This window comes from Callorhinus ursinus, unplaced genomic scaffold (assembly GCF_003265705.2).
Source record: "Callorhinus ursinus isolate GAN/ISIS: 27379988/994484 unplaced genomic scaffold, GSC_fseal_2.0 scaffold117, whole genome shotgun sequence".
In the NCBI taxonomy this organism is placed as follows: domain Eukaryota; kingdom Metazoa; phylum Chordata; class Mammalia; order Carnivora; family Otariidae; genus Callorhinus; species Callorhinus ursinus.
The window spans coordinates 39,705-66,419 of record NW_027397179.1 but is presented as its reverse complement, the minus strand read 5'-3'; the positions used below and the strand labels follow the sequence as shown (position 1 = coordinate 66,419).

General features: G+C 52.2%; 1 protein-coding gene across 8 annotated transcripts in view; it reads right to left on the bottom strand.

The window, feature by feature from the left end:
* CABIN1 (calcineurin binding protein 1) overlaps positions 1 to 26,715 on the bottom strand; it is a 151,476-nt gene that overhangs the window by 104,973 nt on the left and 19,788 nt on the right. For 6 of the 8 annotated variants that reach the window (XM_025857272.1, XM_025857276.1, XM_025857273.2 and 3 more), the window contains exons 6-18: positions 25,881 to 26,061; positions 22,303 to 22,432; positions 20,717 to 20,866; positions 17,676 to 17,962; positions 16,509 to 16,677; positions 14,256 to 14,392; positions 13,481 to 13,698; positions 12,102 to 12,180; positions 11,322 to 11,509; positions 10,333 to 10,485; positions 8,944 to 9,138; positions 4,812 to 5,054; positions 2,928 to 3,084 (exon numbers count right to left, since the gene is read on the bottom strand). In XM_025857272.1, coding sequence (XP_025713057.1) covers positions 2,928 to 3,084; positions 4,812 to 5,054; positions 8,944 to 9,138; positions 10,333 to 10,485; positions 11,322 to 11,509; positions 12,102 to 12,180; positions 13,481 to 13,698; positions 14,256 to 14,392; positions 16,509 to 16,677; positions 17,676 to 17,962; positions 20,717 to 20,866; positions 22,303 to 22,432; positions 25,881 to 26,061 — 2,287 coding nt within the window. The remainder of the gene's footprint in view (positions 1 to 2,927; positions 3,085 to 4,811; positions 5,055 to 8,943; positions 9,139 to 10,332; positions 10,486 to 11,321; positions 11,510 to 12,101; positions 12,181 to 13,480; positions 13,699 to 14,255; positions 14,393 to 16,508; positions 16,678 to 17,675; positions 17,963 to 20,716; positions 20,867 to 22,302; positions 22,433 to 25,880; positions 26,062 to 26,715) is intronic. The other 2 variants (XM_073889746.1, XM_073889747.1) reach the window with 2 other exon arrangements.

The following is a 26,715-nucleotide window of genomic DNA, read 5'->3' as shown; positions in this document are numbered from 1 at the left end:
ATTGAGGTCGTCTATTTCTTTTTCGTCCCCCCACACAGGGTTGGGGGTGGGCTACAATAGGTCAGCACACTTGCCACGTCACTTCTCTACCCTGCTCATGGTCTGCTAGGGCACTTCCTCCATACTACGTTAAGTACTCTAACACGTCAGCAATGAATTTACTGGGGCACTTTCCCAAATATAAGATCAATTTGCCCTTTCCTTAAAACCATTATTTTAAAGTAGGTGCTGCTCTCAACCCACTTTCCTGTAACCTGTGTTTGCAGAGGTAGAAGGGAGATTACTGGGCGAGCGCCGCACACAGTCCTCACTGGGACACCTGGATTTTGTCTTTTCTCTGAGATGCCCTTTAAGGTAGGACTGGCTACCCACTGAGAGGAGTGCAGTCAGCAGACAGCCCCCAGCAGTCAGCTCCTTCAGGTTCTTCTGTAGCTGCAGAGATGCACCTCACCCAAGGTCATGCACTTCCTGTGGGAGTCCATGGGCAGTGACTGAGCAAGACAGGAGTCTAAAGACCGACTACTTGAGTCCAACATGGTAGGACAGCTCTGATGGGCCACTCTGGTTCCAGAGCTGCCTGCCAGGTTGGCCAAGGCCTGGGTCAGACCTGAATCACAGATCAACTTTCCTTTGCTCTATCCTGCTTCCTCTCCCCAATGAACTGGCTCAGAGAACTCAATTATGACAACGTTCTACCCTACACCGGGCCTCTCTCCAACCAGCCAGTAATGTGCTTCATCCCTGGATCCCTCCCCTCAGCGTGATCTGGTCACTGGAAGGCGGCAGGGCCCAGGAGCCCTTCCTGTCTCTGTCGAACCCAGGGTGATATGGAGGGGTTTCCCCACTTGCCCACTCTCTACAAATGAGAGGACATTAATATTTCCCAGGATTTTGCCAACTTCCCATCTTCCCTCAGCTTTCCTACCAGTGGGAGAGGATGGGACAGGAACCACACCTGCTGCCAGTCCACCAGAATCTTGGATTCTTTCCTTGGCCTACCCTCTCAAGTTGACGGCATTCCACTGTCCCCCTTTCCTTGTTTGCTTACCGGCAGGTTTTTAAAATCTTTATTTTGTTTGTATAATTAATCAGAGGGGAAAGGATACTCTTAATTCAGGAGTCTCTCTGTATTATATTTATAAGAAAAACAATAAACATAATTGTAAACCTCAATTTTTTTTTCCACTTTTAAAACCCCTTTGGAAAATATAAAGGTACTACTTGTCAAAAGCTCAAAAGATATTCATCCTAGAAATTTATCCAAAAAATCAATTAGGCAGAAGCAAAAAGGTATACATGAGGTTCATCGAAGTGTGACCTATAAGAGAAAAACGCTGCAGGGCGCCTGGGTGGCTCAGTTGGTTAAGTGACGGCCTTCGGCTCAGGTCATGATCCTGGAGTCCCAGGATCGAGTCCCGCATCGGGCTCCCTGCTCGGCAGGGAGTCTGCTTCTCCCTCTGACCTTCCCCCCCTCTCATGTACTCTCTCTCTCTCATGCTCTCTCTCAAATAAATAAATTTAAAAAAATTAAAAAAAAAAAGAGAGAAAAATGCTGCAGGCATCCTGAGGGGTCAGCAGGGGGGATGGTTCAGTAAAGCAGGACACCTCTCAACAGCATTACAAAAACTACAGAGCAAAATCGAAACAGCTTCATAAAATAGGTCCTGAAAGCCTTTCTCAGTCTGGCCCTTCCCATGTCCAACCCACATAGCCAGCACTCCTGCAACCGTGCTCACGCTGCTCCGTCTCTTCATGTCCTCCCCTGCCCCTGCTCTCCTCTCCCCCCAGTACCACCCTGCCCCTCACCCCCGCCCAGGCAGCATGAGGCACCCTTTTCTCAGCGGGCCACCCTGGCTTGGCACTGTGGGTGTTCTGGTCTGTCTCCTCCCACCACAAATCTGTCGGAGCGAAGTGCCTTATTCCCAGAGGTCTGACATGCAGTGAGCAGCTGATAAGTACCGGGGGAGTTAGAGAAGTTAGAGTGAATGAACGGAAGGAAACAAACTGCATGTTAACTCTGGCCTTCTCTAGGTCGTTGGAATAGGGATGACTTTCTTTCCTTTCCACTTTTCTGACTTTTCAAATCACTGAGGAAAGATTCCCAGTAAAGTTAATCTGAAGCTTGGCTGAATACATAAGTATGTGTATTAAAATCTCAGCTACATAAAAAATTTGTGTCATTGGCCAAGTCTAGACAGAAAATGCAAGAACATTCTACCACTTGGTAGAATGATAGGGAATCTTTGTTTAAATGTCATTTAGTTGTTATTGTTAATTCTTCAGTTCACCACATTTCCTACCACTGCACTGACTTGGCTCAAGTACCACCTCCATGAAGAGTCCTGGGCTCACCCTCTTTGGCTTCTTGTTATGACTACTCATCATTTAGCACTCCCATGTGCCAGGCACTGATTTGACAAATGACAGCTTTATTATTTCATTTTGTCCTCAGAACAATCCTCTGAGATAGGTACCATTATTCCCAACATGTACCTGGGAAATAGAGGCTGAGAGGTTGTATGACTTGCTCTAGGTCACACAGTGAAGATGTGATAGTTGGGATTTGGAACCTGTGCTCACTCCATACCTCCGTTGCTGACCGGCTCACACCAGCAGGGGCCACAGAGCGTGGTGGTTAAGTGCAAGGGCCAGCGTGTGGCTGCCCATCTCAGAGGGCTGCCTTGAGGATTAAAGGAGTAAGCAAGTGTGAGATTGCCTGGAGCAGTGTCAGCACTCCTTGTAAGCACTTGCCGTGCTGCCATTCTGTGTTGCCACTGGCACCAGACATGAAACACCACACCCCATTGCCTCTTGACCTCACTGCGCAATGAGCTCCACACAAAATCCTACTGACTGAGCCCTAAGTCCACTCAGCACCTGGATAGGGCTGTCAAGGCCTGCCCCCACCCAGACCCATTTCCTGCCACCTTCATCTGTCGGGTTCTGGAGCTGTTGCTGGTGGCAGAGGGAGTGGAAGGTGTCCTCTTCCTGCCAGATGATCCGGTGCAGGATGATCCAGGGTAGCACTGAGGAGACGTGGGGCTCCTTGGGCTCCTCTTGCACGGCCATGCTACAGTCAATGACCTGGGAGAGGGAGAAGAACAGGGGGTGTCATAGTAGGGCCAGCTGTTCCTCCCACCCTCTCGGATGACTCCTCAGGGTAGAGGTGGGGACACTGACCTAGAAGCATTCCAGCACATCATCAGCATCCCAGAGTGCCCAACAACAGAGTTAAGCCCAGGCATTGAAGAAGCCAGCTCTGATAGTCCTCCCTTATGTTACGTGCAGCTCCTGACGCCTTCAGCACCTACTGTGTGCTGGGCCCATGCCAGATGTGAGGGTTACAGAGGTGAGTGGGGCAGCGGGGGAGTTAGTAGTGCAGGGGGAAGAGAGCCACAGACAAGCCACTCAAGAGTTAAGAATCAGGAGCACCTGGGGCGCCTGGGTGGCTCAGTCGTTAAGCGTCTGCCTTCGGCTCAGGTCGTGATCCCAGGGTCCTGGGATCGAGCCCCACATGGGGCTCCCTGCTCGGCGGGAAGCCTGCTTCTCCCTCTCCCACTCCCCCTGCTGTGTTCCCTCTCTTGCTGTGTCTGTCTGTCAAATAAATAAATAAAATCTTAAAAAAAAAAAAAAAAATCAGGAGCGCCTGGGTGGCTCAGCTGGTTAGGCAGCCGACTCTTGATTTTGGCTCAGGTCATGGTCCCAGGGTCGTGAGATCGAGTCCCCCGGTGGGCTCCACGCTCAGCGTGGAGTAGGTTTGTCTGTCCCTCTCCCCCTACTCCTCCCCCTGCTTACGTGCACGCTTGCTCTCTCTCAAATAAATAAATACATAAAATCTTTTTTAAAAAATTAAGAATCAAAATCAGTATGGCCACTGCATTTAAGGTAAATGAGGGCCACAGTGGGGTCGCCAAGGAGGGGGTGGGAACCTGAGGTTTCCTGGAGTGGAGGTGACACTCCAGGTGAATGGCTGTGGTGGAACCAACACTGAAGAGGGCAGGAGTGGGTGGCAGAGGACAGGCATGCAGGCAGAGGCCCAGAGGAAGCCGAGGAAGCAAAAGATGAGTAAAGGAGGCTGGGCGGAATCGTGCACCTTGGGTAATGGGCAACCCGGAGGGGTATGAAGTGTTGAAGAGAGGGAGGCACGATATTCCCGTGTCGGGGCGGTGGCTGCGCTGGGAGGGTAGAGGGGGCAAGGAGGACTGCAGGGAGCAAACTGCCACAGTTCAAAGAAGAGAGAGCGGTGGCCTGGGCTAAGGCAGAGCACTACACACAGAGAGGAGAAACAGAGAACGGGGACATTAAGGCATTAAGGACGTGGATTTGGCAGGACCTGCTGACGGCCTGCGTAGTCATTGTCAGGAGAAAGAGCTTACGGACGGTTCCCTGCTATGAAGCCCACCTGGATGACGTGGAGTGCTGTGATCACCCCTTGGCTATGAGAGCCAGGATGACGTGGGGGTGGTGGAGAGCCCTGGTGGGGAAAACAGAGGGCCTGGGGTTCCAGCCCCAGCTCCACCTCCTGCTCACAGCACACACGTCAGGGCCTCCTGCTCTGAGCCTGATTCCACCCTTTGGGGACGGGTGGTCTGGAAGAACCCTGTGGTGCCAAGTGCTCAGCAATCTTCACTGACCCGACCAGTCCCATGGAGGTGTGCAGCCAGGGCACAGCCACCCGCCACCTGCAGCCAGAGCAGGGGCCGCTTCCTGCAGCCAGAGCAGCCAACACATCCCCTTGGGGTGCCTAGCCTGCAGTAAAGCCCGTGAGCTATGAAGAAAGGGGATGTCCGCAAAAAGGAGCGGTGGGTTACCTGGATGAGGTTGTTGGTGAGCCGGGTGAGGCCAGTGGAGGAAGACGATTCCTTCAGGAGGCTGCCACTGCTGTCGGCCGAGAGTGCCTGCTCCATGCCCAGCAGCAGCTGGGTCACCGTGGCCACCCACTCCTCCTTGGCTGAAGACTCACTGGCATTCACCATCTGCTGGACGGCCTCATGCAAGGCCACATCGGAGCACTCAAAACACTGTCGGTGGTCCTTTAGCCGGAGCAAGGAGTCCTGAGCACAGGGAGGGGTGAGGGGGAGGAGGGGGAGGGGGAGGAGGAGGAGGAGGAGGAGGAGGAGGAGGAGGAGGAGGAGGAGGAGGAGGAGGAGGAGGGCATACCATGAGAGGACTGTGATGGCACTCTCCACGCCTAGTCCTCAGGACTGAGGGGCGGGTGGCTGGGGACAAAGACATGAGGGGCAGTCCAAAAAGAGGGCTTTCCACAGGCCTTGAGGCATCTGTGAGGGCCATCACAGCACAGTGTGTGCCAGCCAGGGGGCTTTCAGAAAGGGGCTTGACCTCTGCACCTCAGTTTCCTCATTTATAAAGCTGGGACATGGATGAGGCCACAGAGCTGGCGAGCAGCCAAGGTGAGACTGAGTGAGCGACTCCACCACCTCTATCAGCTCTCACCCCGAGCCACCGTGCCCCAGGCCACCCAGTCATGCCCTCATCTGGTGCCGTGGCTCCGGAGGGGTCTCAGCAGGGGGGGCAGGCTGCCAGGGAGGGACTCTCTCTGCGGAGGAGGGCCTGAGCAAGGCCACAGCAGAGGCAAGCAGCCCGGCAGCGCTGAGGTCATGGCTCTAAGAGGCCCTGCCCTCCCCAGGTGCCCAGGCGGAACAAGGTACCGGGCACAGGGAATGAGCTGCTGCACCTAGCACACTCAGCGCCGTGCCTGGGCCCGTGGAAGAGCTCGCAGTACAGCGCACTATTTTAAAATCTTCTCTTTGGGAGCCACCGCTTTCTGCGCAGCCCCCTCTCCTTTTGCTCTAGAATAGAACCCACTTGGGCACCTCAGTCTCAGCCACTTCCATCACCATGCTGCTGTGCAGGGAAACTCAGCCTGGCTGTGAATTTGCAGATCTGGCGGGCAGCCTGGCAGACCAGCAGGAAGCACCTGCTGCCCGGTGCCCCGTCAGGCTCTGACCTCATGCAGCTGAGGCCTGGCAGCACCTCCACACAACGGGCGCAGCTGCCCCTCTCCAAGGGGACGCAGACAGGGGTGCCCAAAACTGCCTTGGGATGTGCTGCAATGTCTGAACACAGATCAAAACCATCCTCAATTTAAAAGCCCTAATTGCCAGGAAAACAGGGTCTGTGTTTCTTTAAAGAAAGCCAACACTCTTTAGCAGGAGGCCAGAGTCATGAAGGAGCCTACGGGGTGTAGACATGGAACCCCAAGGCCCAAGCTGACCCCTCCTGATCAAACACCAATCACGCAAGGGACAGGGGCTTACTGTGTAGCCAGATAAAGACTACAGACCTGAAAGTGCAGCTAGCGTTGCCATGAAAGTCAGGGACAAGACAAGGACCCACCAGCAGTGCTCTAATGTGACATAATCCCCAGGGCTCAAGGCTAGAAAGAGCTCAAAAGCACAAGAATAACTGCCAACAAATGAGGAGACCAAGTTACCACTGACTGTGGGCAACATGATCGTCTACCCCAAACAAACAGAAACTTTCAGAAATAATGGGAATGCAGCAAAGTGGCTAGATTTAAAATAAACATGCAAAAATCAATAGGGTTCCTATAAACCAGAAATGTACAGTTAGAGAACATAATGACCAACAAAAGGATCCTGCTCAAAGTCGCAACCAAAAATACCAAGAACTTAGAATCAATTCAACCAGAAAAAAACTACACAGTTACATCAAAGAACATTAAAAGCAGCTTGCCTAAATAGGGAGAGAGAGCCATCATACTGCTAGAGGAGAGGATTCCAAATCAGAACCCCTCCACAGACACATTCCATAAAAGTTAGACGAAGGACAATAAATGCAAAACTAACACCAAGAGAAGAAAACAAAGGCAAATACACTTTTTATCTATCTGTTGACATGCTTCTTGTCTGCCTCCCTTCTAAAATAGAGGTTTGGCCAAAGGGGGCCTCTCTCCCCTGCCCAGTGCCAGGCACACTACAGGAACTCAATCCATGTATGTGGAATGAGTGGACGAATATTCTTCTAGTCTTGGAAAGGCTACCTAACCATAATGAACAAAATCACAAACTTTTAAAAATATCAAAAGATTTGACAACATAAAATTCAAAACTCTTATATGTCAAAAAAAAAAAAAAAGGCCCAAATTTAAAGCAAAATGGGAAAAAATATTTGCAACATTTGATGAAAAAAAGATTAGTATCTTTAATGGGGCGCCTGGGTGGCTCAGATGGTTAAGCGTCTGCCTTCAGCTCAGGTCATGATCCCAGGGTCCTGGGATAGAGCTCCGCATCGGGCTCCCTGCTCGGCGGGGAGCCTGCTTCTTCCCCTTCCTCTGCTTCTCCCCCTGCTCACGTTCTCTCTCTCTCTCTGTATCTCTGTGTCTCGAATGAATAAATTAAAAAATCTTTAACAAAAAAAAAAGGAAAAAAGAGTAATATCTTTAAAATATAAAAAGTACTCCAAATCAATAAGAAAACACACCCCCTCAATGGGAAATTTAGGAAAAACCAACAGTCACTCATCCTCAAAATAAAAACCAGGTGCTTCCACAGCACTTGGCCCAGGCCTCACCACAGCCCTCTCAAGTACTGCTCAAGGCCCGTCCAACCCATCCGTGGAGCACCCTGCCATACCCAGGGGTTCTGGACGACAGGAGCAGATGGACATCTGAACACTGAGGCCATCTTAACAGGCGCAGTGGGGGCTAGCCTCTCCCCTCCCTCTCCCCACCTAATGGCCTCCCTGGTACACCCAGCCATCCCTCCCGTATGCAGCCATGCTGGACACTCCTCCATTCCCCCACCCACCCACCCCCACAAGCCTGTCATGGTAACTGAGGTCAGACCTCATCCCTTGATCTCAGCATGGGCCAGCCTGACACTACTCCGCCAGGAACTGGAACCTCCCTTCCTCCCTCCCACCCTCCCTTTCTTCCCAGAACCAACTCTTTCCTCCCCTTTCACCAGGACGGAGATGCCTCCACTTGCTCCTACAGCCGCACCTCTTAACTATTTCCCAGTTCAAGAAAGTTAATTGAAATGTCTCATATAATGGGAGCAAAAAGCCTGGGAGAAGATTGGGCTCTCTTTCCAAACTGAAGGGGAAGGACCCAATAAGATAATAAACAGAATGCAATTAGTGTGTGAACCATAAGAGACAGGACACCAGACCACCCCAACGCCCCTAAGCATATCATGTTTATCACCATCCATGTTTATCATCCAACCCCACGCTTCCCGAGGATGGCGGCACTGGTGAGAGCCAGCACCCACCCATACGGCACTTGCTACATGCCAGGCACGGTGCCAAGACACACTAACTCGTATAACCCCTGTAGCAGGCCTCTGAGGGATGGACAATGATCATCTCCATTCTAGAGATGGGGAACCAAGGCACAGAGAGACTGAGTAACTGCCTGGCACCGAGCAGATCCTGATGCCCAGTGCTCAGTGTTTACCTCCTAAAGAAGGCAGGCACGGAGGGAGTCGAGAGGGCACATGGCTTCAAACACCACAGTAGTGGTTTTTTTTTTCATACACATGGTATTTATTTGATCTTGATTATAATGTATAGTTTGTCCATTTTAACATCTACTCAAGACTTAATTTCAAAGGTAATATAAAAAGACAGGCAGATGAACAAACAGGTGGATCGATGGGTGCCATCCTTGACTATTCTTCCTTCCTTGTCTGCCAGGCAGACATTCCGATTCAAGTATGGGCTCATCTCGAGCCACACAGAACCCTGGAACCTGCACTCCTAGGTTCCAGCTTTCCCCCAGTCTTGACCATGTCTTCTAACTAGCATCTTCCTGAGTGCCAGTAAGCAGTTTTTACTCCTCTATTTTTCTCTTCTAGGTGCGTGTTCTTGAGGGCCACCTCAAAGCCTCCAGAGAAGAAACCCACAACCAAGCAAAGAAGGTAAGAGGTCAGGGCAAGGGGGACCGTGGGCAGCACACACCTGCAGCAGCAGCAGCTGGGCCGGCCTCTCCGGAATAGAAGTCATAAACTCCAGGTGTTTAGCCCGGTCAAATCCACTGGTACATAAGGTGGGGCGAAGCAGATGCACGACGGCCTTATAGTCCCCAGCCTCGTATAGCCGCTGAATCTCCTCCAGGGACTGGCACCGCTCCAGTGACTTCAGGTTCTTATCAATCTGGAAAAGGCCCAGACATTCTGCCCGATGACAAACCCCTCATCGTCTCTGAATCTGGCCAGTGTCTGCATTTATTAGACCCAAATGAGGGGTACGAAAGTGGACTCCCTGTTAGTACACCAGCATTTACATTAAAAAAATGCTTTTTAAAAAGTACTTCTATTGGGGCGCCTAGGTGGCTCAGTTGTTAGGGTGCTTCTCCCTCTCCCTCCACCTGCCGCTCCCCTGCTTGTGTGCATGCTAACAAATAAAAAATGAAATCTTAAAAAAAAAAAAGTACTTCTATTAAGGTCAAGGCACTCTATTCTTTTAAAAAGAAAAGCAAAAAATGGGGTGCTTGGCTGGCACAGTCAGAGAAGCACGCGACTCTTAAACTCTTAAAGGGGCCGTGAGTTTGAGCCCCACCTTAGGTATAGAGATTACTTAAATACCTTAAAAAAATAGCAAAAAAACAAAAACTACCTCAGAAGCAGAGAGGTTCCAGAAAATTCTCTGCCAAAATAGTTGGACAGCGAACCAGACTCCTGGAACCGAGGAACCAGAGGCCACTGGAGACATGGGTGAGCCCTGGTCCAGAGGCTGACACACAGCATTGACCCATAGAACCCACTCCTCGCAGGAGTTCTGCTGCAGCCCCCAGAACACAGGCAGCAGGGGCACTGCACTTGGCCTTGTCCAGAAAATTCTGTAACAGTCTGAAGGCCATTCAGCTGATGTGGACATGTCACAGCCATGGAACTATGGCAGGGTCTGAGGCTGCGCAGTGAGAAGAGGATCAGAACCGGACAGAGCCAGACATACATGCCCTGTACCGCTGACCCAACCCACAGCCAAACCATTACTGCAGGCTTCTACAGCAGTTTCCCTCTAATCCTGCTGGAGCTGCTGCAGCATACGGCCCAGTGAGCCAAGCAATGATCATTCCAGATCTTGCCGGTAAAGGCCTCCCTCCATCCTTGCCCCCTGCCGCCTGGATGAGCTTTCCCTCAGGGGGGTGTGCCGGCGAGTCCAAGGCGCCCTCGTGCACCACAGCTGCCTCTCCCAGGCCCCTTCACCCTCCCCTGGGAGGAAGGGGCCCCGCTCAGCGCGTGGGCCGCTCTCCTGCTCCACAGGGACACAGCAGGCCTGGTCTAACTGGGCCAACCCAGAATAAATCTTTGACCAAGAAAATACCATTAAATAACTCCCACCCACCTCCTCCAAGGAAACGACCGAATCATTGTAGAGGTTGGGCAGGCGGATGACGACGTCTCTTTGCTCAGTCCCTGCCTCCGCCTGGATGGCAGTGGGGCTCTGGAGCAGTTCCGTGCAGATGTCGTAGTTCTCCAGGGCCTGCTCCATGTCTCCCTGGTCAGAGTAAAAGCAGTCAAGGGACAGGAGCAGAAGGAAGGAAACTCCCTGTGCTGTGGCAGGTGCCTTACCTGCCTGATCCCACTAGACTGTAGGCACTAGGGGGGCAGTTTTGTCCAGTGACTGCAATACCCTCTACAAGGGGCCCTGGCACAGAGCTGGGGCTCAACAAGTATTTGTTGAACGAATGATTCCTTCATACCACAATTCTAAGGAAAGGTACCATTAACCCTATGTTGCAGATGAAGACACTGAGGACACCTGAGGAAGGCTGAGTGTCTTGTTCAAGATCATGAGCAAATAAATAGCAGAGCCAGGATTAGAACCTAGGCCGGTCCTAATTCCAGAACCAACTATGACAATCTGACTCATTCTAGCACAGTGCACCAGGTACCACCATGTGAGGTGCTGGGTAACAGCCAGTCCATCTGGGCCATCCAGACCAGGCTATGACAGGAAGCCTTCTGAGAATTCATGCAGGATAGGTGGTTTTCCCTTCTAGAAAGCTCTGCATCCATTTGTGCACGCATTCAGGCGCTTTCAGGAAAACAAAGGCAAAGGGTTCAAGACCTCAGGCTAATCCTGAGTGAGGAGGTGTACAGGGTGCACAGGAGACCCCTTCCAGAGCTCTGTGGTCATGCTGATATGCTGTACAGACGGGGGGCCGTGCTGAGATACCTGAGATCTCAAGATCCCCCACCACATCTCACTTCCTCACCCTGAGACCAGTACCGGACAGGTGCCATGTGTGCACACGCACACACATCCTCAACGAGACACCCAGCTCTCTTCCCTCCCTTTGGGTGCCAGGGAATGCTGACCACAGAACCAACCTGCAGTGCCAGGAACCGAGCCTTCAACCAATAAACGCGGACCACAAATTCCAGCCAGCCATCCTCAAACAGGTCCCGCTGGGACGAGGCAAATGACAGCTGCAGGAGGTCCCCCAGGAAGTGGGTTCCAGGGAAATCAGGCCCAAACCTGCCATTCACCACACCAGCAGGGCAGTTCCGAGGAGACACTGAAAATCATTCAGGCCAGAACAAGTCAACTTCATGTACACGTTCCAAACACCCTTCTGCTCCCTAGAGCTTGCCCTTAGCCCTCACCATACTTCCTTTAGTGTCCAGGAGTACCCTGAGCCCCTTGGAGCCTTATAGCCGCTCAAGTGGCAAGCATCAGAGAAGTCAGACAAACCAGACATAGGATGCAGAGACCCCAAGGGTCCTCATTTTACATACTGAACTTAGTTCACCAGGTAGTGGTTTAAAAGTTAGAATGATTCACATCACCTAGGAAAATTCTTGGGACACATAAAGTGTCAGGTGATAACTTGAGAAATCTTGAGATCCTACTTCCTTCAATTCTGAATAACAGAAAAAGCAGGTAGGTGGCTCCCTCTGGGGGCTCAGCTATAACTAACTACTTCCTATGTGTCTAAAGGACTTCTCTAGGGCCCTGGATTTTCCCTAGTCCAACAAGCCAACCCAGGAAATGTGCCCACTGCAGATGTAAGTCTGAATTCCATGACTCAGCCTCCCCACTCCTGTTTCCTCCTGGCTGCTGAGGGTTGAGAAAATCACTCCTACCACGGAATACAGAATGCTTTCTACCTGCAGAACTTCTGCCCTTGGTCAGCAGCCACTGGTCCAGCTGGAGCTCCATGCAGGAGAGAGACATCAGCATCATATCCTGCAGGACAGGCACCAGAAGATCAGGAATGGAGTCACAAAGAGGCATCAAAGGGTGAGGCATGGGACAAAATGAGACTAAAACTTACTTTGATAAAGATATAATTCTTTCTTCAACCTACTTTCCATTTTATAATCAGTGGCTACTTGCCAGAACATAAAAAGAGGCACATGGATCTATACTGGGACAAGACCTGGGAGGAGCCGGAGACCTGTCTTCAGTCCTAAGGGACTGCCCTATGGAAGAGGCAGCTCTGTCACCTGCCAAATGCCAGGCCAGATGCTGCATCCATACCATAGCGCTCAAGCCTTAAAAGTGGCTGGGTCAGGTGACTCTGGTCACCTCCAGAGTCACAAGGAAGCTGAGGTTCAGCAATATGAGGCACCTGCCAAGTGGGCAAAGCTGAGAAATCACCAACCTAGTTTGTCTGGAGACCAAAGCCACTCCACACTGGCTGGGGGAGCAGGCCTAATGGGCAGCAGCTGGCAGGGTGCTGTCCCTGAGCTGTCCCTGTGGAGGGGGCATGGACTCACATGGCCCTCAGGACCTGCCAAACCCCCCTGTGCCCCCAGCCAGAAACACCACCCAGCTGGGCTCTACAAGCTCCCAGGGCACCCTCACGGGCATCCAGCCTTCCTCCTGTAACAGGAGAAGGGGACCAGAGCATCCAGGGTTCCCTTGAGCCTCAGGAAACCCCGAGTGGAGGAGCCTGGGGTGTGGAGTGCAGTCAGCGGGTAGGCTGAGTATGGGCCAGCCCCCTACTGACAGTGGGCCCCACCACTTCCCTAAGCAACCTATTTAGCCTCTGCACTTCTATCTTCTCACCCGCTAAAAAGATTGGTAACAGTCCCTGGCACCTGGAACACAGCCGAATGTTTCACTTTCACCCACTCTCTCCACTGGCTTTCCTCCATCTCGGGAAGCCACCCCACCACCAGCCTGGTGCCCGGGCCAGCCCTAGAAGCCCTGTCCACCATCTCATTCCCACACTTCCACTTACAGCTCATCCTGTGATCTCTACTTCCAGAACCTTCCACTCTACTGCCACCACTGTCGCTCACCTGGCAACAGCCTTCTAATGGCCCTGTGCCCGCTCTCAACTCCGAGCGCAGCCTCCACTCAGCCACCAGGGATCTCTCTAGACACAAACCAGGTCCCATAACTCCCCAGAGGCCCAGATCCTAGGCCCACAAATGGATGCAGCCAAGTAGGCTCAATGTGACAACAACCCCATACCCACAGAAGGTCCATGTGCCCACCCCCTGACCCCAGCCCTCAAGAAGCCCCCCACCCGCCTGACCTTGATGTGCTTGTTGCTGCAATCCCTCAGCAGCGGGTTGGGCAGGCTGGTGCTGTGCCTCCTCCAGCTGTGATAGATGCTGAGCACAACCTCCGCCAGGCCCGGTGGCCACCTCAGCAGGAACTTATGGCCCATGCTCTTCAGGTAGCGCATCATCAGCTCCAGGATACCCCCGTTGGTCAGGTTCTCCAACAGGAATGCATGTACATCCTGCTTCTCTGCCCGGAGAGGGAGAAACAACTAACTTGAATGAAGGACCTTCCACGCCAGGGTCTCCCATTTTTACTGAGAGAAGACAGAGGCAGGGGTGGGGCAGGGCAGGGGCAGAAGCAAGAGAGCACCTGTGTCCTCCCATGTGGTGGTGCTGAGGCCAGGCTGCTAGGCCCCAACCCTAGCTCCATGCCCTCATCGGCTGTGAGCAAACCGCTCTGAACCTCCAGGTCTGAGGTAGGTACTGAAGGGGCAACCTGCCTGCGCTGCCTCATGATGCACACTCGATAGCTGGGTCGTGTGCATCTGACTTGCAAAGCCAGGCCCCTGGCTTCGGCCTGAAGCACACGTCCTTCATGGAGCACAGTCATGTATGAGCGTAGACATTTTAGCAGACCTCCCTGCTGACCACGGAGCTCAGGCCCAAAACAAATCCAGGCAAACCCCTGACATGCTTTAAAGATCACCCCAGAACTATTTTCCCAGAACAAAACCTAAGCAGGCTATATAGGATAATGGGAGGAAGAATTCCCAACAGCGAATGATCAAGTTGCTCAATTCTTACCAGATTCCATGAATGTAGCCGAGTCGTATGACAGTCGGTGAGGCCCGATGCTCGGGAAGCTTTGCAGTTTGGCTTCTGACTGGACTTCGTAAGTATTAAAGGGGTCATCTTCCTCCTCTGGGTCCAGCTTTCTTAGCCTGCATGGAACACACCAAAATCACAAAAGCCATACCCAACACATTCTGACAGGAGCACTTGAATGCTTCCAATTAGAAAAATGAAAGAGCAAGACAGAAGATGTCAATCAGTGAGCGGATGGAGGGGTCCAAAATCCAGGCCTCTGGGAGACTCTGCCTCTTTCCATGCCTTTTTGAGCTGGCATCTAATCTATACCATCACTCATTCATTCATTCCACCAACAGGACTTGTTGATTACTGAGCATGTGTCAGGCACTAGAATTCAGCTGTGAGTGTGGCAAACCCAGCCCGCAGTAAGCTTACCTTCTAAATGGGAGACAGACAATAAACAGGAACACAGAAACAAAGAGCCCAAATAAGGACCAACCATCACAGACTGCTTAAAACGGAGGGTCACAGGGGACATTTTTGGAGAGCTGAATGAGGAAGGCCTCTCAGAGGTGATAACGTCCATGCTGACAATGGAGGAGGAAAAGGGGCTGGCCGTGCAAAGAAGCAGAACAGGGACAGGTGGAGAGGCACAGGCCAGAAGAGCACCAGGTATGTTCTAAGATCTGAAGGGAGCCCAGCAAGTAAGAAGAAAGCAGAGTAAGTGGAGTATGGGGGCACAGACGGCCCTTCTGAGCTTGGGCCCTCCATGGCTCCGTGGCTCCCCACAAAGCCCTGGGCCTGGGGAGGAATATTCTTTCAGCACCTCCCAAGGACCACATTTTGGCCATCCTGTAGCTTCCCCTCAACCAAGCAGCAGAAACACATAAAACAGGCGCTCTCTGATGGCTTCACTTATTTATGCACACGCACCTCCAGGGTGACTACTCTAGGCAAGATCTCACATTGCTCCTGCCTGGCCATTCGAAGAAGCAGACATGGAAACCAACAATTAAAATAAAGATAAAGAAGGTAGAAAACATTCCACATAAAGAGGGCAAGAGGGGTGCCTGGCTGGCTCAGTGGATACAGCATGAAACTCTTGATCTCGGGGCTGTAAATTGAAGCCCCACGTTGGATGTAGAGATTACTTTTAAAAAAAATTTAGGGGTGCCTGGGTGGCTCAGTCGGTTAATGTGTGCCTTTGGCTCAGGTCACGATCCCAGGATCCTGGGATCGAGGCCCATGGCTGCGGGGGTGGGGGAGGGGTCCCTGCTCAGAGGAGAGCCTGCTTCTCCCTCTTCCTCTGCCACTCCCTTGGCTTGTTCTCCCTACCCCCCTCCACCGTCAAATAAATACATAAAATCTTAAAAAAAAGATGCATACTGAACACACATGGTTACCTTCCAAACTCCACTCCAGAAACTGTGAAGGGATAAAAAGGCACAGGGGATAGAAGAGGAAGCCCCAGCAGACAGGAAACGTGTCCACCAAATGTCAGATGGCAGTAAGATGATGGAGCAGCAGAAACAGAACTGCTCTCTTCACTCAGCTAAGGGCAGGGGAGGAGGCATGAAGAAGCCCATGCACTGCCATCATAAACAATGGGCCCTGGCACCTCTGAGGAGCTGGGGAGGCAAGGACAAAAAGCAGGAGCACTGGTGAAAACTGACTTAAGGAGCACGGGCACCCAGGCCCCTCCCAGCTAGGGGCAGCCTGGACTCTTCTCCTCCTGGACTCTTCTCTGAGAACACTAAGAACTGGTGAAAGCAAGGGAGGATTTCTAAGCCTGTCCTCCCCCTCCTCAGAATTTGAGGGAACCCTACTGAGCCTGGAGAAACCAAGCATGCACACTCTTCCTGAAAGTGGAATGGGTGCTCCCTTCTCTGGGGTTTCCCAGAGTCTGCACCCAAGAAGCAGCAGCCCTAGGCCTCCCAGCAAGCAGATGGCTATGTGTGCATGAGGACATGAGTGGCCTCCAGCTTGGTGATCCATCCATCTCCTGAGGGCCCAGGGAGTATCTGGTTCTCTGAAAGATGTATATATAAGTCATGGTTCCTGCCTTCAGAAGTTCAGAGGAAAGAGAAGTGAGATCTGTGTTTTAGCCATTGGCACAGATGTTATGGGAAAACAAAGGAGGTGCCCAAAGGAGGGGGAGGCAATGGAAAGAGAAACTTTATCAGTGGTACAGGCTGGAGGTTTGTAGGTTTGCCTGTTTTCACAAACGAGAAAAAGTGTGCATGGTACCTGGATGGCAAGAACTTCATCAGAAGCTCCTGGAAGTCTACCTTCTCTTCTTTCTTGCACTTGGTGTTTCGGACACGGGCAGACCGCCGCTTTGCTGTCTCTCCACTCTCTTCTGCAATCTTCTTCCGCTTTACTCCTTTCTTGGATTTATCTCCCCCAGAAACATCACCTTCACAAAGAGTGCAAACTGAAATCTTACAAGGGGCAGGGGTAAGAAAATGCACCACACAGGCCCATCAGTGCCCCTAATTTTCTAACTCTACCAGTATGTTTCATCTTTATCTCTGATGTTCAAGAAACCTCCCATCTTTCCTTTAACAAGAGTCCTGAGCAAAGTTAATTTCAAACTCAAATCACTTCAAATTCCCAGAACCCATAAGCCAGATGTGAAGATTACTCTCCACGGCTACAGAACACCAGGGGTTCCAGCAGTCCCTCCCCTCAACCCCCCACCAGCTGGCTCTGAGAGCCTCTGGGGCCTCGGTGCGTGTACTTGAGACATAACCAAGCAAGTGGCAGCGACACTGACTCTGCCCACCACCCAGGACCTTCTGAGCACCCACTGACAGGATGTGAGCAAGAGAATCATGAGAGTTATACAGACAGCAGAGGAGTGTCACATATGATCAAGCAAAAAAGTTAGAACAACCACGTATATGTTCATTCAGAAACTCGTTTAACGGCCAGATAGCCTTTTTTCCAGGGACACAGAAATCAAGAAAAGGCCTGGGAACGGCTGTCTGAAATTTTTTTACAACTTGATTGATAGTAAAGATCAATAAAACCACTAAAAAATAATACTACCACATATAGTGGTCACTTTGCCGGCTTTAAGGTCAAACAATTCAGCGTCAGCGCACAGCGCAGCAGGACCAGCAGAGGGCCCCACCAGCTCCCACGTTCCCAGTGAAAAGGGCCACCCTTCCCGCCAGGACTTCACAGCCAGGAATTTAGCAGTCCCAAGAAGCTATGGTTCTGAGCTCTGACCCACTCCCCTCGGGGGCCTCGTTGCTGAAGCGGCCCCTGGCCAGCCGCAGCCCGGGGCGTAGGCTCAGCCTCCCCTGCAGAGCTGGGTGCCCCCCACTTAAACCTTGGGCCAGAAGTGGAAGCAAGACCCATCCCTCCAGGGAGGCCTACCCCAGAGCTGACCCCAGGAGGGCTCCTCACCCGCAGGGACGCCGGTCTCCAGCAGGCTGGGACTGTGCAGCGGGAAGCTGGCCGCAGCCACAGGGGCATAGGAGAGCACAGATTCTGCCACAGCCACGGCCGGGTTGGCGGGGACGGGGCTTGGCTGGATCACGCTGACAGGGGCCACCACCACAGAAGACACCAGAGGCTGGCTGGGGTCCCGGTAGTCGGACAGGTCGATCCTCTTGCCAAGGCTGGGCCGCAAGGGCTCACAGGTGGTGAGGTGGTTGTACATGGCCAGCAAACTCTCTCCCAGGCACTTCCAGCTGCAAAGAGAGGGTCACCGCACCTGGTCAGCACCCAGCATTGGGTGCTCCAAGCACAGGGCCAGCTGGCCTGTGGAGAGATAGCAGCAACAGCCCACGGCTGCCATCTCCATGAGGGCAGGCAGGAGCACTCCTGGTTTTGTCATCGTGGGTATGGACAAAATCCTAAATCTAACACCACTTAGGTGGAACAGACCAAGCAGGAGCACAAGCCTCACCCTGGCATAGCCCTGAAGCACCTCAGGCCCAGGCACCTTCAGACTCCACCAGGGGGGCATGAAAACCACTGACACACTTCAAAAGCTCCTTCCCTACAAAGCTGAATTTTTAAATCATCATCAAGTCCATTGTGTGTTTTACTGCGTGCTATGTTGTGTGCTGTGTGATATGTGTTGTGTCACGTGTGTGTTTTATTGTGGTATGGTGTGTTATGTTGTAGAGTGTCTCGTTTCATATTTTACGTTGTGTTATATGTTGTGTTGTGGCATGATATGGTGTGGTATGATATATCCATCCACCCATCTCTGAATGTCTTCCCATGCTCTCAGGCTAAAAATCATACCCTCAGCCTCATGGTGTTGCATGGCCAACTGACCTGGCCTCATCTCACACCCCACCCTCACCCCGACCCTCCCACCATGATAGCTTTCTTTCAGTTCTGCAAACAAAATCAGACCCTTGCATACCACAGGACCTTTGCACAGGCTTCTCTCTGCCCCAAAACGAGGCCCTCACCCCCATCCCAGCCTCTCTGCCTGGTCAATGTCACTCCTCTATCAGACTCTAGCTCCAGTACCTAAGCCTTCCCTGACCCCCAAAGCAGTGCAGACCCCATTATGAGCTCCCCCCAAGGTGCTGTGCTCCTTTCCTCAAAGGGCTCATCAGCTTGGGGCATGTGCCTTTTCTTCTGGGTGACGGACTACCCCTCAAATCATCCCCAGAGAGGGACGTGCCCACCATGCTGAGTCCCCAGGACAGGGCACAGTGTGGCATGAAGCTGGCATCCAGTAAACGCTGGGAAAAGAATGAAAATGGAAGGTGTTCTAAAATCCAGAATCTAACCAAATGAAGGCTCCTGGGACCGGAAGGGATCTCCTACCTGTTCTTTCCCTGTCTTCAGTAAACGCTACATGCACACGGGAAGAATTTGCTCACAGCTGGGTTATGTCTAATGCCTTAAGTACACAATTTCATTTACTCATGCCTTGTCTAGTGGGCACTGAATAGACCAAGGGGTGGCAAACCGTGGCCCACAGCCTGTTTTATACAGCCCACAAGCTAAGAGGCAGCTAAAGGGTTGTTACACACACATTACCCACACACCCTGAGGACAATATACAACAGAGATGGTACCTGGCCCACAAAGCCTAAAGCATTTACCACCTGGTCATTTGCGGGAGAAGTATGCCGAGCCCTACGATAGATTGTGGTTATTTTAAAAGCCTGACCCCTTTCCTCCCAGAGAGGGACTCCACACTCTTCCTCTAGTAACCCAATCCCAGACTTCACTCCAACCAAGCCCATCTCCCTCATGCTTCCCTTTGGTCTTCCCCCTGCATGAGGGCGGCCGTGATACCAGTTCACAGCTTCTCTAGTCCTATCGCCAGGACCCTCTCCAGCCCTCTCCAGCGTTCTCAGGCCTTCCCCAGCCTTCCCCTCCTTCACTGTAAAGGGAAGCACTCAGGGCTTTTCCCAAACTCCCAATGTCTCGGCTAGGAAGCCCACACTCAGATAGGATGGGGCTCCTGACCCAGCTGACCAAATAATGGGAAGGGCAACTGACAAAGAGTCTGAGAGCAGCCCCAACTTCCTGACCCATGTCAGGGTCCGGGCGGGAGACATTCCTGGGACACTCAACATGTGGAAACACACCGGTAGTTGTACCATGGATCAAAAGCCTGCCCCTCCTGAGTGTGTGAGGAAATGCTGGTTCTGTGCTGGCCCCCAGCGGTTCTATTTCACTATCACAACAACTCTGTAAGAGAGGGTTGCTCTCCCTGCTTTTAGGAGTGGCGAGTAGCATCCCAGGGTCACCCACTTAGGGGTGCCAGGACTGGCCCCAGGCCTGTCTGATCCATGGTAGGAGCCCCAGACCACTATGGGACAACACCTCTGAGTATGAGAACACTGCTGTCAAGCCATGCTAAATTTAAAGATTCAAGATTCGAAGTCAGATTTTTAAAAAACAAAAACTACACACGAGATCTCACTAAGGGGCTGAATGACCCCAACTCTGGAAGGCTGCCAATACCAGTTTTCCCTTCCCTGGGGGGCCTCTCACACACTGCGGGACTCACGAGGGCTATGCGGAGGCCCATCCTCCAGGGCACCCCGCGTGGCCCCAGAGGGAGAGCAGGTGCTCAAGAACCATGGAACCCACACCTGGGACCAACTCCAGACTCTCCATTCACCACCTGACTGCTCTGAACTCCGTTTCTGCCTGTCCAGTGTGTGGCAAACGTTACTCTCCTTTTCCCCTCTGGGAAGGGCAGACTGAGAGAGGGCTTGCAGGGATGTGGCAGGTGGCTGGCATCAAGAACAGCAAGAGCAAAGAGAGACTTCAACTGGGCATACTTGGGAGAGGCCTGGCCTGCCTCTTGGCGGCCAATAAGTGCATGCACGCCTCTAGGTGTCTGTCTAGCATGCACCCGGCCCCCACGCACACCATCAGCCCAGGAGCAGGCCTCGGGGCCTCTCCCTCCTGTGCAGGGCTCACCAGCTGACCCAGCACCGCCACAGACCCGGATGACCTACGTGAAGAAGGGGATGGGCTGCACCAGCTTCAGGTCTGGCTCCTTCTCCCGCATGGTCAGCGCTTGTCGCTTCTTCCGCAGTCCCAGGGCCTCCTCTACAATGGCCTGCGTCTCAGCTGCGCTCACCGACACATCATGGATTGACATGTCACTAAAGTGTGTAAGACAGAGAGAAATCACAATGTCACAAACTACAGCAGAGGCTGAAATTTTACAGAGATGCAGTTAATACCCTTTAATCTGTATTAATTCTTCCTACAAATAAAATAACCCCTTGAGTGGCCTCTAAGGGCAGTAATTAGCATTCTTAATACCCACATACAATACAAGTGACTAATACCTTTTGTTCCCTCTACAATTCAAAATTGAGCAAAGGGTTTTTATATGTATTAACAATATCACAGTAATCTCAGAAAAGCCACAGAAAAATAAAACCTTGCTCTCAATTATTTACAGAGAATTGTAAAAGAATGTAACTTTCCCATCCTGCCCAGCCCCAAAGTCATCAGACTCCCGAAGCTCACCGAAGTCCCTGGTATAGCCAAACTACAGAACGGGCAGGGGCTGTGAGGCCTCAGGTGCCCTCACACAGACACACGTCCACCTGAGGCAGGCCCAGCAATACCTGCTCTCCTGCCCGGCTGTCCTGATGCCTCTCAGCAGGGCTCTACCACAAAGCCATTTGCTTAGAGATTTACTTTTCCCTTTTCTCTCTCTCTCTCTTAGGATGGTTAGTACCATCAGGACAGATATGAACAAGAAATACAGTCTTATGAGAGATAGACACAGAGATAAATAACCACTAACCCCTCACCAGCTGAGTTGCAGGGGCCAAGGACCAGAGGACTGGAGGAGTTGGTTCATTTGGAGCGTTGAGGGAGGAAGGCAGCCAGAGTTTGGAAAGCTGCCCAGATGTGACCTGGGAGCTGGAACATGAAGAAGGAGCAATGGCACGACAGATGGAGAGGTGGGAAGTTGGCCTTCCAGGTGAGGGGCATGAGGGAGCCAGGGCACAGGACAGGACAGGGCACAACGGGGCCAGGCCTGGAATCTGTCAGAGACCTAGGGCAGTCTTCTCCTGGGGCAGGGAGAAACAGGAGGCAAGGAGAAGAACTAAGGGGGTCAGACTGTAAAGGACCTCCTGGGTGATGCTCTGAGCATGAGCTTTGTCCTGGAGGCAAGGCAGGGGTGTCAGGGTCATATCTGGGACACCGAACTTGGGAAGCACTTGGGAACAAAGCCCTGGAAAAGGAAACAGTGGGTGGCGGGCAGACAAGGTGCACAGCAGGCTACCGCAAGCACCCAGAGGAGAGCTGGTGAATGCCAAGAGCCAGCAGGGCAGGGGGAAAGGTGGGCGGCAGAAAGCCAAGGAGGCACCGCCATGATTAGGCACACAGGCGAGTAATAGGCAAAGCAGGATCAAAGCCAGGTGAGGGGGTCCAGTGGGGGCTGAAGTGCAGGGGCTTAACTGCCAGGGAGTCAGGACCTGAGAGAAGGAGGTGCACACGCCTCCTGCTACCCACCAGCCACACACCTTTTTGGGGGAGAGGGGAGTGCAGAACCAGCACAGGAAGAGGCAGAACCCACCATTTAAGGAACATTCGGAGGGAGTCCTTCCGGAGACAAGGCTGTTCTTCAAAGATCTTTTCCTTGAGAACCAGTCCTTTGCTGTACCGGCAGTCCTTCTCCAAAGCTTTGCAGATGAAGTACAGACATGCTGGTAAGGAAAGAAACGATCTGATTTCTGAGTGTGCACCCCAACCTCTGGCCTTGCCAGTTAACCCCAAGAAAACGTCCCTACTCTGGAATCAAAGAAATGTTGGCAAACAATAACGGGATGCTGAAAATACTACTACCCACAGCAGATGAGGCAAACCCAAATGCTGATGGGCAAGGACAGACTGTATGACGACCTTTCCAGAGAGCCATGGGTATTACACACAGACCCGCAGCCCAACAATCCACTTCTAGGAATTGCTGCAAAAACCTACAGGCCCACAGTGATTGGCTATTGGCTAATTGGAAAAGAGCCTTCAAAACATCAGGAAAGCACTCAGCACCACTAGGGGCGCCTGGTTGAGGAAAGCGTCCCCAGTCCACACACTGGGCTGCTGAGGAGCTGCTGTACCAATGGTTGAGGGGTGTCTTCACTGACCAGAAGGAAGGCCACAAGACAGCCTGGGAAAAAGGCAGGAAACAAACAGGCCACACGACTCCATTTGTACACATAAAACTGGTTTCTGCTCCTTTTGCTTATCTGAACTTTCCAATTTTCCTTTTTTTTTTTTTTTAACTGTTCTTACCAAAAAAGTTATTGCCTGCAATTAAAGGCATGTCCATCATTCATGTCAACGAGCCTTCTCAAATCAATGATCTGGAAAGCCTATCCTTCTCTAGCTCCTCCAGGAGTGGAAACAGTCACAGGCAAAGCAACACAAGAGAAAATACGGGATAGCAAGGAGTCACGAAGCAGATCTGCGATGTGAACTAGGAAAGCCTTTGGTATTTATAAGTGGGAATAGCCCCTGACAGACGTGACTGCCATAAATAAATCTCCAGCAGGCCCGGTGCCACCAGGCCTCACCTGTGAACACACGGGGAGAAACAATACAGTGCAGCCAAGTACCAGCTCTGCTCCAGCTGGGCACTGCCACCACTACCATGCCCTGCTCAGCTTCAGAGTCTGAGTGTAGATGGATTGCAAGCCACTGCTGTCAAGAATAACCAGATAAAGAAGGAGCCAGGGGTCAGGAGGAAGGAAAGGGAGAGCAGAAGCAGAGATGTGGGCATGGAAGCTCTGAGAGACAGAAGGAAGTGGTGTCCTCCTAGAGTGCCATGGAAGGAGAGAGCAGGGCCCCATCACAAAGCTCCACAGTACCACGCTGTCCCCCGCAAGGCACATGAAGGTTCTGCAACCTATGCACAGGGAGGGTCTGGGTGGTAGAGCCCAGCAAGCTGCTGACCGAACGGCTGCACAGATGACCCAGAGGCTCCTGGCCCACACAAACAAGCACACGGTTTCTCTGGGACCACAGTGGGACACGACAGTGGCCCTCAGAGACACCCAGAGAGAAAACCCGGGAGGCCTGGAGCATCGGGCGATGCTGGCTCTCCGCAGGCGTTCTGGCAGTGGTAAAGCTCACCGCACAAGCTGTACTACGGCGGCGCTCCCACAGACAAAAGGCCTGGGAAGTTCCAAAGGAACAAGAGGTGGTCAGTGGGCAGCAACCCCAAGCACCCCTGCCTACTCATCTCAAGTGAATAAAAGCCACTGGGAGTCGATTTAACATGCTGCTTTTACTCTGGGGTTTAAATAAGTGTCAGGTCTAGGACGCCTGGGTGGCTCAGTCAGGTAAGTGTCTGAGTCTTGACTGTGGCTCAGGTCTTGATCTGTGTCGTGAGTTCAAGCCTTGCATTGGGCTCCACACTGGGCATGGAGTCTATAGTTACACACACACACACACACACACACACACACACACACACACACACGCAGATACACACACACGTACATTTGAAATCAATAAATGGATGTCAAGTCTATCAGGACGGGGCTCCCCCAGACAGAGCAGCCATTCAGCCCCCCAGGCCTATTTGCCCCCAAGGACTTAAGTTTACCAAGTACAACTTCTCCTACCACGACAGAGGGGTACAAAGAACTAAACCCGGTAGCTGGGGAAAGACAGGTAGAACACAACACTGTCCACCTCAGGTGGCCCCCAAGCTACTGGAAAAGCTTCCAAGAGGAGCCTAAACACCTCTCGAAGAAGGAGCTGTGAGAGTCCAAAGGGCACCTCGCAAGCACTATCACATTCTACTGGTGGGCATGAAAACTGGGGCAAGCAGAACAAGTGCCGTGCCCACCGGAAGACGCACACGGAGCATTCACACCAGTGTTAGGCACGAACTCGACTCCGCAAACGACCCGATGTGCAAGCACAGAATGGTCAAACTGTGCAGATGCACATAACAGACAACACGGCAATAAAGAGGCCCAAGTGATGGCCCGGGTGCCCTCACGGATGGGAAGACCACAGCCCAGGGAGCCAGGTGAGAAGAGTACACGCCGCCACCTGCTGCCACCTAGAGGAGCCTCAACAACAAGCAGAGCTCCTCTCTGGCAACAAAAAGGAGAAATCAAGATCACCTCCCAAGTGGGAATGATTGGAACAGGAGCGAAAGCAGCCTGCCTTCTGGGGCTCTAGAAATGTTCTGCATCTTGGGCATGTTTCACATATACATATTGTGCACTCTACTGTGTGCGTGTGCCCCCTCAATCAAAAAGTAGTTGTGGAGAACCGGAGGTGGGGAAGCGAGAGCAGGGCCTAGTGCCTCTCTAAACACTCCACACTATTTGTCTTTAAAAAAGGGAAGGAAAAAGCCTCTGCCAGTCAGTCTTCCAGGCCTAAACCTTGAAAGTGATAGCAAGTGCTCATTGGCATGTCTGTCCTAAAAAGAGTAACCGGGCCCAGCCAGGTGCGGAGCACCCTCACACACTGGACCAGCCTGCAGGGTACGTAGTGGACAGAGCCCTGGGCTCCCACTGTGCTCGGTCCTGCTCCGAGCACTCCTGGAAAGCCCCCTTCCTCTCTGGCCTCAGAGGACACCCAGAGGAGGCTGACCCCTAGAACACCTAATCAGTGCCTGCCTCAGGACCAGCCCATGCAAGGGACAAAGGAATTCTCTGCAGAGTAGACGGAAAGACTGGAGCCAAGGAGCTTAAGCAACTGGAGGGCAGACTGGGGCTTCATCTGGCAGAGACCATTCTAGTAGCCCTGCTGCTTTACAAAGGAATGGACCGCCTCAAGAGGTAGTGAGGTCCCCAGCACCAGAAGGAGTCAAGCTGCAACTGCCAGGCCATCTTGTCAGCAAGTTACAGAAACAGGTTCTGGAGCAGGATGGGACAATGCAGGGATGAAATGAAATAAGCAAAGGGAAAACCACTCAGAGAACATGCTACCTATCACCACAGTGCACTTAAGAAAGCTCAGTTGAGTGAGAAAGACACATGCAATAAAGCAGGAATGCAAAGCCATCTCTCTTCCTGACAGTCAGGCAGAAAGCACTTCAGTGTTAACCTGGCCTCCAACTTACCCAAGCTGCCCTCCCTCCTCTGTCTGCAAAAACACGAGCGCAAGGGAGAAAGCCATCAAAGCCTGACTCACTTGTGTAATCGCTGAGGGTGTACAGGACAGTGATGAGGTTGTCCAAGCAGGGCCAGTGGTCGGGATTGCACCGCAGCCCTTCCTCAAAAGCATGGCGAGCCAGGGGGACCCGGATAAGCCTCAGGGCCACATGTCCAATTTTATACCAGAGGTTGACATCGGTGGAGTCCAGCATGACTGCCTGGAAGCAGCACAGAGAGCGCACACGCTCAGTCGGCTCTCTTGCCGAGCAGGTGCCCATGGTGACAGGAGGGGCAGAGCACCAACCTAGCCACCCAAGCCACCCAGAAAAATGGCAAACACAAGCTACATGAACCAATTTATTGAATTCAGAACATCTTCTTGACATAGTTTGCCACTCTGAACACCTGTACTCCTTACATATTTGATAAAGGAAGTGAAAGTACCATTAAAAGCAAATGGGATTTGTGGGGTATTTTTGTGGGAATTAAAATCTTTTATTTAGGGGCGCCTGGGTGGCTCAGTCGTTAAGCGTCTGCCTTCGGCTCAGGTCATGGTCCCAGGGTCCTGGGATCGAGACCCGCATCGGGCTCCCTGCTCCACGGGAAGCCTGCTTCCCCCTCTCCCACTCCCCCTGCTTGTGTTCCTGCTCATGCTGTGTCTCTCTCTGTCAAATAAATAAATAAAATCTTAAAAAAAAAATTATTTAATTTTAAATTGTGGGATTCTAGGAAGATTATGGGCTCTGAAGACAGACCTCAGTTCACATCCCTGCTCCTATAGTGACTGGCAGCGTGATCCTGAGCCTCAGTCCCCCCACCACTAAAATGAAGATAAAGACACCTTCCCTGCAAGATGACATACGGTTAGCGCA